Source organism: Harpegnathos saltator, unplaced genomic scaffold, assembly GCF_003227715.2.
Source record: "Harpegnathos saltator strain DR-91 unplaced genomic scaffold, Hsal_v8.6 scaffold59, whole genome shotgun sequence".
Taxonomy (NCBI): domain Eukaryota; kingdom Metazoa; phylum Arthropoda; class Insecta; order Hymenoptera; family Formicidae; genus Harpegnathos; species Harpegnathos saltator.
In genome coordinates this window covers 347,295-357,500 of record NW_020230415.1, presented here as the reverse complement: position 1 = coordinate 357,500, position 10,206 = coordinate 347,295, and the positions used below count along the sequence as shown (strand labels likewise).

General features: G+C 46.9%; 1 protein-coding gene across 1 annotated transcript in view; it reads left to right on the top strand.

Moving 5' to 3' along the window:
• Positions 1–10,206, top strand: part of LOC105191619 (uncharacterized) — an 85,455-nt gene that overhangs the window by 69,600 nt on the left and 5,649 nt on the right. Inside the window, exons 2-7 of the mRNA XM_025304153.1 lie at positions 1–257; positions 5,273–5,409; positions 6,336–6,536; positions 7,077–7,420; positions 7,786–8,005; positions 8,281–8,586. The exon at positions 1–257 is cut by the window's left edge and continues 79 nt beyond it. Of these exons, the coding sequence (XP_025159938.1) occupies positions 1–257; positions 5,273–5,409; positions 6,336–6,536; positions 7,077–7,420; positions 7,786–8,005; positions 8,281–8,586 (1,465 nt within the window). The remainder of the gene's footprint in view (positions 258–5,272; positions 5,410–6,335; positions 6,537–7,076; positions 7,421–7,785; positions 8,006–8,280; positions 8,587–10,206) is intronic.

The following is a 10,206-nucleotide window of genomic DNA, read 5'->3' as shown; positions in this document are numbered from 1 at the left end:
TAGTTACTCCGGCATCTCGTCAGACTACTCCGGATACCCGAGCTACGCGGTTTACTCCGGCGCGACGTCATCCGAGTCCTCGTCCTCGTCCTCGTCGAGCTCGACGACCGGCCCGACATCGGACACCGCTAACGGCGAGTCGCTCTGCCGACCGTCCGAGTTCCAATGCGGCATCGGACATTGCGTCGCGCAGGACAAGTACTGCGACGGCGAGAATGACTGCGACGACAAGGCCGACGAGCCGAGATATTGCACCCGTGAGTACCAGCGCTCCTGCCGACCGACGGACGGGGAAAACGTCGAACAAAGCGAGTCGCCGGGGTGAATCGATACCTACTCCTTCCTCCTTGCCTCTCCGCCCTTTATCCCTTGTCCTACGCCCCTCTTGTTGGCTCTTTTCCTCTCCCCCTCCCCTCCCTCCCTCTCTCTCTCTCTCTCTCTCTCTCTCTCTCTCTCTCTCTCTCTCTCTCTCTCTCTCTAACAAGAAAGAGAGGGGGAGAGAGAGAGAGAGGGAGAGAGAGAGAGAGAGCTGGTTCGTCTCTATTAGCGTTTAATCCGGAAAATAATAAATCTCCCCCTCTCCCTTTCTTCTCTCTCGACGACTCTCCTGCAGTCGATCATTTTTCTGCGGAAAGAATTCATCGCTTCGCGAGCTGCACTCTCTTTCTCGTCGAATTCGCGATTTATATGCGACTGCTGATATAATTCGACAAAAATTCGCGCTACCGTAGCGCGCGCGCGTTATTGATGACTGAGAGAGAGAGAGAGAGAGAGAGAGAGAGAGAGAGAGAGGAGCCTCCGCGTGTTTCGTCGGGACATACGAGGGTTACGTGCGAGACATCTGATCGTTGCCTGATGATGAGTCAAACGACGAACGGCGACGGCAAGAGAATACAAAGCGGCAGAGCGGCGGAAATTCGTTTATCGCGCGGTGAGAAAAAGGGGAGAAATTTGTGGCGATATGAAAAATTTGCGGCGCGGAGTGATTGCGGCTGGTTTCCAGCCTGAAGCGCCCCGGGTATATGCATTCGTTCCGCGTATCTGTATCTGTATCTCGCGTATCGACGCACCGCGAATTAAAGCGGGGAACGGCTCTCGCTCGTCCGAGCGTATGATGTTTCGGTTCCGATAATTATTTCGCGGCGCGATCATTTTCTCTCCCGATTCCTGTCAAGACCACAGCGTGACGTCATGCCGATTTGTAAAAGCCACCGACACAACGACAAACAGCGCCAACAACGTGTGTGTCGCGCGCGTGTTACGATTAGTCTTAACACACGCGCGCGAGTTTGTTCCGAACAGCTCTATCGCATAATTTATCCCGGCAAATAATTCACCTATTCATTATTGATATAATAATAATTACACCACCGTATAGGAAATTTAATCAATTCGCGATACGCAAATACAATTACGTCGCACAAACATCGCATTTTCGTTCGTTTGAATCTTTAATTCTCGATAATATAGGCGTCTCTCTCTCTCTCTCTCTCTCTCTCTCGAGCATTGCGATAGAATCCGCGACGTGTGATAGTGCAAATTTATCACAGCGACTATCCGCTGTAATCCAATCCCTTCGTGGAATTTCGGATCGCGCGTGCTGAAACACACGCCATGCAGAATGGGCTAATTACACGGACTAATTATGCTGTGTCTACGTTGTCATAGGACGCGAACGTGCGAGGCCTAAGCTGGGAGATCTTCAATCAGCATTATCAACATTTAAGCGCTCTTTGTTGATGCGCAGATTCGCGCGCGTTGCTGGTTTTCTTAAACACCCGCGTTGTCTCTGCGGAAGAAAGAGAGAGAAAGAGAGAGAGAGAGAGAGAGAGAGAGAGAGAGAGAGAGAGGGAGAGGGAGAAAGAGAGAGAAAGAGAGCGAGGACGAGTCTCCCTCCGCTACAAATAAATATTAAATATGCAAATATATAGCAACGGTTTATAAAGCTCGCATGTTGTACGTATTTAATTTGGTGAATGTTCGGCCGGATACGCAAATTACACCGCGCGCGAGCAGTTAGTAGTTAATATCGTACAAAATAACATTTTGTCGTAACGCGCTATAATGCAGAATAATTATATACTGGGATTTATTTTTCGCGCATAATTATCGCACGATAAAAACACTTCAGCTTGCCGAAGCTCATATACACAACTTGATATACGCGACCTCGTTGCAAGGGAAAGAGCAAGAGGAAAAAGAGGAAAGAGAAAGAGAAAGAGAGAGAGAGAGAGAGAGCGAGAGAGAGAGAGAGAGAGAGAGAGAAAGAGGGAGAGAGAAGATGAGGAGAGAGAGGCAGAGTAGTTAGGAGTTATTAATATTTCGCGAAATAATTTATCTCACCGGGTCGCGGGCGCACCGTGACTTGTTTTCCGCGTATAAGCATCGCACGATGTAAATAATCGCGAGTCGCGATCGAAATTCATTTAATTTATGCATTGTTTCCTCGCAAAACACGGAGGAAAACTCAAGCCACCGCACAGTGGGGCGAGATGACATTCTTTGTTTCAAAATTCTCTAGAGACCTGAATTTCCGACCGATCATCGACACCAATGAATGAGGTTGATCCTGAATACATTCCGAAGAGATCTGTCTTGCCAAAATTTAAACAAATTTTTTCCTTGAATTACTAGCCCCAAAAGAGGAAAAATTATCATTAAACGCGAGAAACTTGTGAAATACTCATTATTCGACACTTATTTCTGTCTAATAGCGTATTCAGCTGATTGAAACTATGAAACCAATCAACAGACACTTCGAGATTTATCGATCTTGAATCAGAAACCCATTAACCCAAAACTCATATGCCCAGAATACAAAAACATCAAATATAGACCCGTTAAGCACCGAAACCGAGGGATTTTAATCCTTAATTCTTTCTTAATGTGGGCTGAAATGATGAACTTTGAAATTCTGAGTTTTCTAAAAGGTGATTGTAAGTTCTGGGGTCTCGCATTTAGTATCCATAGGCTCGAACCCATTGAGGTCGAATCCAAGACACTGTACTTTAAACGGTAAACTTTTAAGACAAACCCTTTTAAGACTAAACCCATGAACCCTGAACCGATAATTTTTGCAAAATTTCGGCTAGACAGATCTCTTTGGAATTTATTCAGGACCAACCTCATCCATTGGTGTCGAGGATCGGTTGAAAATTCAGGTCTCTAGAGAATTTTGAACCAAAAAATGTCATCTGGCCCCACCTCTGTGCGCCGCGCCGCCCTACGCTAGCGCGCGCGCGGCCGGTCAGACGGCTGAGAAATTTCGCGGAACACTACTTCGCGGGCTAGCCAGAGGATGCGCCTCACTCGTCGCGCTTCCATCATCCGTAAAAGTGACTCTTGCATTCCCCGCTAGTGCAATTCGTCTGACAACGAATGACATAACTCTCGTGGGCGACTGCCGTATCGCACCGAACATTAAGGTCCTCTGTCGTTCCGCAGAAAAAAATTTCACGGCAGCTATTAGGGTAAGTCCGGGATAGATGGACATAGTTCTTTTAATTGCAAATAACACATCTGTATTAATGAAATAAATGGTCAATAACATATTAACACATTCAATAGAGGATAAAGTTTAAGGTTTTTGTGAAAAAAAAATTCATGGGACGCCAATAATAACGAAATATTAAAAATGTTCTGTGAGGGATAGATGGTCATATGTCAAGAGACAGCTGAGCCTACGTTATCTCGGTAACCAATTTTTAGGTTAAATACAATGTTTTTTAGTCGTTTAAGCCCAGGTTTAATATTCGATAAACCTCAAAATAAACCGTATTCGCGAGGTATTATTCCGACGTGTGGAACATTTTAGAGGTTAATAGAAATATAAAACATTTATTTATTCGTAATAACAGTATTTCTGTGTATCAGGAAGAAACACACCTATTCGTGGTATATCCAGATCCAACTCCGATTGACCGATCGGTGTTGACAAGTTTGACATTTAATGTTACCAGGGAAAAATGACAGTCGAATAGATTATATATATATATATATATCTAAAAAATGTCGATCCGCTGTCCATTGCTTGCTATTTCTCGCTAAGTAGGCTGCCCATCTAACGCTGAAAAAATGGACCATCTATCCCCGTTTGGAGAGTTCGCGTAAAAATGCGTATAACCGTAATACCGCGTGAAACGTAGTCTCGGTGACGAATTTCAAGATTAAAATACGAGATAAAAATACGATGTTTTTCTAGTCGTTTAATCCCAAGTCTAATGTTGTAACTCAAAATAAATCGCATTCGCAAAGTATTTTTCCGACATGTGGAACACATTTTGGAGGTTACTAGAAACATAAAACATTTATTTACTCACAATAGCAGTGTTTCTGTGCATCAGGATAAAACACACTTACTCGTGATACATCCAACTCACAACTGACCGATCAGCGCTGACGCCTAGCATATATTAACAAAATTATAGCAATTGACCATCTCTATCCCCTATACCCATCTACCCCGAACTTAGCCTAATCTCGCAAGGACGAAACGGCCGGGGAGCCGAACGATCGTTGGCGCGCGAAAATCTCGATCGAAACGTTGATCGGCCGTGATATCTTAAGACCGTATCACACTAGCGACTCGCGGCTGCGACTGCGACTGCGATTGCGATTGCGATTTCTTGTTTTCCAATCACACCTGCGATCAGCGATCGCGGCTGCGGCTAAATACTGTTAACATACTGTCACACGTACAATCCCAGAGAAGGGGTTTACATTCTACGAGATCTACTAAATAATAGTCTGTCTCCTTATTAAATTATTTTGACATTTAAAAAAAAAATATGTAACACATAAAACAACACTAGATATAACCTTATTCTAATGATCACCGACTTCTTCTACATACTATTAAATAAATGTGATTATGACGAGCGGGTCACGTGATTATACGGAGTGATTGGTTGCGACTGCGGCTGTAACTCGAAAAATGGACAGCCGTCCACATGGATAGTCGCGAGTCGCAGCCGCGAGTCGCTGCTTTCTGATTGGTCGAGGAAGAGTCGCAATCGCAATCGCAGCCGCAGCCGCAGTCGCGAATCGCTAGTGTGATACGGCTATAACACATCATCGACACGGCAAAATGTGCAAAAGGGCGTAAAAAGAAACGCTCGTCGCAGCAGCTCCACAACTTTCGCTCAACCGTGTCGAGACCGGTACAAGCCGGACAGATCCGCGCACGCACGAGCGTCATGTCGTCGCTTGTCAGACACCCCATGCGCAGGTATTCGCGCATATGTAATCTCATGGTGCGATCCAAACGTTCCAGCCTGCAATCGAACGTTGTACGGTGACGTCGGCCGGACTTACAGAGTGGAGATACGCCGGCCAAGGGAGGATCGACTGCCATTCTTGTGTCACCTCAACTTCACTGCCGCCGGCTCCGATCTCGGGGATCTGGTCCAGGTTGGACGTAGAAATGATGTAGTTGTAGAAAATAATGCTGACTGGTACATCCAGTTCGCTCGGCTCGGCTCGGCTCAGCTCAGCCGGTCGGCCGGCCGGCCGGTCGCTCGCTCGCTCGCTCGCTCGCTCGGGCGACCCGCAGGAGAGGGAGGAGTCTGTCACGGAGGAGACAGCGCGGGGCGGACCCGCCGCCGCGCCGGAGCCCGGATAATAATTTATGTCCCGGCTTTTACGATTCTTATCGCGTTTATTGGCGAAATTAAATCGGCTGCCGGCGCTGAGTAAACATCGCGTCCGACCGTCGCGGAATATGCTTACTCGTCGGATCCCCCCCCACTGTGATCCCTCTCCCGCCTCAAGCCCCACCCCCCGTTGACTAAAGTTTCCACGAGGCATTTTTGAAAGCTCCCCTCATCCCGGGATGATATTGACAGATCGATTATTATATCTTCCCACGCGCGATAACACGGGATCGATATCCAGTCGGCGAGAACCGGCAGAATGGCTGACGCGGTGTCTCCTCCGTTCCGCCGGTAATTACTCGGATTCTGCAAGGAACGTTGAACGCGGGCTAATCGCGGCGGGGCCATTTTTGAGATTCTTTCGGTTCGGAACTTTGCAGTTTATTCCGCTTCGCTCGCGGCCCGAGCGAGCGCACCGCGAAACACACGCCGCGGCCGCGGCGGTTACCACGCGAGATAATCAACTATGTTGTAATAGAAATGTTTGCTTTTATTACGGGGGAGGAGCGCCCGTTCTCTCGCTCGCCCGTAATAATTGCGTTCCAACTTTTATCTTTGCTTTTATTTCCGAAAAGCGGCCAACGCGCGCCGGGCGGTTCTCATGCGAGCGCGCGCGCGCGCGCGCGCGCCCGCGCGGATATTCGCCGACTCGTAAGTTTTAGAATAATGCTCCTGGTGTTACAGTTAACTTTTGATACCTTCACGGTCGGCCGCTTTCTATCCTTCACGTCGGAAGGATGTCCAGATGGTTTCATGACTATTCGCGAGGAAGGTCGTCCTGCGACAGGAGGACAATGGTGCGGCAGCGCGTGGGGCTACACCGTTTATTACAGCGAAACTCCTTCCATCAATCTGACTTTATATTTACTGCGTTTATCGGACCAGGTAAAAAATTATCTCACGCTTCGGGGGACGCGCGTGTCCTGATTTCCCGCGGCGATGCGGAACTCGCAGCGTTGCGCTTTCACGCGCGAATTGCCACCGAAAAAGGACCTTCAACGTAAATAACAGGATTCTCAAAGTCGATTGCTTTTTAGAGAGAGAGAGAGAGAGAGAGAGAGAGAGAAATTCTCTCTCTCTCTCTCTCTCTCCCTCTCTCTCCGTTTCTCTCTCGTCAAAGTTGAAACGTCGGTGTTTGTTGTTTACGTCCAACGGCCGCTCCTTGCGAGCCATTCTCAAATTGTCACTTCGCGTCAGATTAAAGTCCAGCTCTTGACGGATTATCCAGACGTCGAGTAAAAGTCGACGGTATCGTGAAAATTTGCCACATCGAGAGAGCGTGTGCGAGTTCCCGGAGGAAAGTCCTCTGCGTGCCGAAAATCCTGCGGAACTCTCGTGGGGAAAAAGAGCGGGACGCGCCGGCGCTGTTAGGCGTTACGTCAAACGATCGCGGCCCAATATCGGGGCGATTCTTCGGTTTTTCAGGGTATCGGCTACAACTTCGATTTCAAGCTGTCGTACAAGTTCCTGCGAAGAAGCGAGGCGCATCTCAGGTACGGGAACAGCAGCATGTCCACATGGCGCGGCGAGCTGGTGAACGGCACGTATTGCGATCGCGTCCTCACCAAATGCGACACTAGGGCTTGCCGGCTGCAGTCGCCGAATTATCCCGGAGTTTACCCCAGGAATGTCACTTGCTACTATCGGGTGGAGCAAAACCGCGCGCCGGTGGGTCACCGAGCTCTGCTTGCCGTTAGTCAACGGAACAGTCACAAGATACACATTAAGGACCAGGTCGTGAAGTACGACAGAAGTCAACGGGTGCTGAGGTATATTGATGATGTTTACGATGCGAAAGTTGTCGAAGTAGAGAGACAGCGGGAAGAAGAGAGGAGAGCGAGATAAAGATAGATGGACAGTGCGGTTACATCGCCTCGATTATTACAGAGAAATTACATCACTGACCCATCGTCGATATCGTTGTATTAATTGCGATTATTTCTCTGCTAGGGTATTCTCCGTTTTTCTTCCTTTCCTTTCTTTTTTTCCTTTCTTTCCTTAACGAAACGAATGAGCATGTCGAGATAGAGTAGCGAGGATGGGGGGATGAATAACGCGGATGTAGCACGAGAGCGGAAGAAGATAACGGGATTCGCAGAACGAATTCGCGAGTAAACTTGGCGTGCTTTTCAAGGGTGTGGGATCAGTGCAACGTCGTGCAAGATTACTTGACGGTGTATGACGGCAGCTCAACCTCAGACCGAGTGCTCGTAAGGCTGTGCGGAGGAGATGCGGTGCCAGACATCGTCAGCAGTCACAATACGATGTTGTTAGAGTTTCATACATCCCCGTACGACAATCCGTTTCACCCGGTGCCATTGTCTTTCCTGCCGGGATTCGAGCTCGAAGTTCAGGTAAATAACTCGAATGACGCGTTGGCACATCGCGTCGTTGCGCGGGATCGGATCACCCGTGCGTCATCGCGAATTTGAATTTCGAAGTAGTCGTCTCTATTAAAAAAAAGAAAAAGAAAAAAAGAAAACAGAAAGAAGGAGAAGAAGAAGAAGAAGACAGCTGAAGCGGAAGAGTTGTCGGTATTGCGAACGACGACTGAAAATTCGCGAAATGCTTCCCCGTCCCTCACTTCTCCGCCGACCTGATGTATCCTCCTGCATGTTTGTGCGCGCAGGTGATCTTCGTCGACGAGAAATCACGGAGCTTCGTGAAGGAGAACGACAATTGCGACTTTTATATATCCGGCGACGAGAACTCGTCGGGCATCCTGGAAAACCCGAAGCACTCTTTGCCGCCGAACACGACCTGCCGCTACCACTTCCAGGGCAAGCTCAACGAAATCGTCTGGCTGTCATTCGTCAAGTATTACGCCGCCAGCGTGGACGCTGCCGCCAACATCGACACTGCCGCCGATTGCAACGCGAAGCTCTTGATATGGGACGGCGACATCACGATGGACAAGCTCGTCGCTGTTCGAAAGGTGCGTGCACTTTAACTTTGATTTTGCTTTTGTTTCTCCTGCTTTTCTTTCACGATTACACGGCAGTGGCACGGCCCAGTGAGAGGATTTGACTTTTGCGAGTTAATGAGAAAATGAGTTTCCTCGTTTCCTCGACCATCTCGGCTCCAAACTGCGTCAACGAAACAGGCGTTCAAATCTTTCAAGTATTGGCAGCAACTCTCTGGCCCCAGATTTGGCTAAAAAAGTTATTCAGTATTTGTAACCATTTTCGTAACGAGTATCAATATAGTATACATATGTGTATATATACTAGAGATGTGTGCGAACTATTCGAATTCGAATCCGAATCCCTATGATTCAAATCCGAATAATTCGAATAGGTATGAAATACCTATTATCGTTTGTGTACATCAGGGCTACAAAACGGGCCATCTGAGCCTGTATGTTTGAATCCTTAACTTGTAATTAACTTAACTTATAATTAATAACTTAATTATAAATTACTTTAATTATTTAAATATATATTTTACTTTAAGATGACATTACAATATCAATATTCCCTTTCATATTAAAATCTTCCATCATTATTTGCATGTTTAATAGTCATATTAAATTTTTTTAATTATTTGATTCGGTTTCATTCGATTCGATTCGAATTCGAGTGAAATTTCATAGATTCGATTCGATTCGAATTCAAATTTAAAAAATGAGATTCGATTCGATTCGATTCGACATAAAAATTCTTGATTCGCACATCTCTAACATATTGCAATTACTATTGCTTTTTAATCGGAGCAACAAGAGAAGACGCAGAGTAGTGACCAAAAACAGCCATAATTTCAATAACATTAACAATCGTTTCTTCTCTTACAAGGAACATTCGCGAAGTGTGTGTCTCCGATTTCAACGAAACTTGGCATATTTATAGAGTAGCCGAAAATAAAAGACCCTTATTTTTTTTATCGGCAAAAATTGTACGACGTGAAAAACCGTACAATTTTTGTTTAAAAGGTTTTCTCCTATCTGCAATAATTCTGCAAAATAAATCGAGATAGCATGAAAGGGATGAAACTTTGAGAGATAGTATCACCCCTTAAACCTACCGGCCATTGCCGATAAAAAAAATGTGGGTCTCTTATTTTGGGCTACTCCACAAAAGTGCCATGTTTCGTCGAAATCGGAGACACACACACACACACTTCGCAGACGTTCCTTGTCGGTACAAAATAATACCTATGTATAATCCTGGGCAGAGAGGTTGATGATATTTGAGGTCCGTGATATTTTACCGTGTAATATTGCAAGACGCACCTGTCTTGCCCAATGGCAAGAATTCTCCCAAAAGGAATCCCGAAAGGAAATTCCCTCGCCGGACGGACGGACGGACGGACGGACGGATGTCTTGCGAAACTCGCGCGGAAAAGTACGCGCAACCTTTCTGCCGAAGTAACACCGCAATTTGTTTCTCTGATCGATGAAGGATAATCGATGTATTAACGAGTACGGTTAATCGGAGCGACCGTCAACGGCCGCTCACGTGACCGTCCGCGCACAATGCACACAACGCAGCGTCGGCCGACGTCAGCCGACGAGTGATCGTCGTCGCGTGACGTCGCGACCAGTCGACGTGTATCCTAT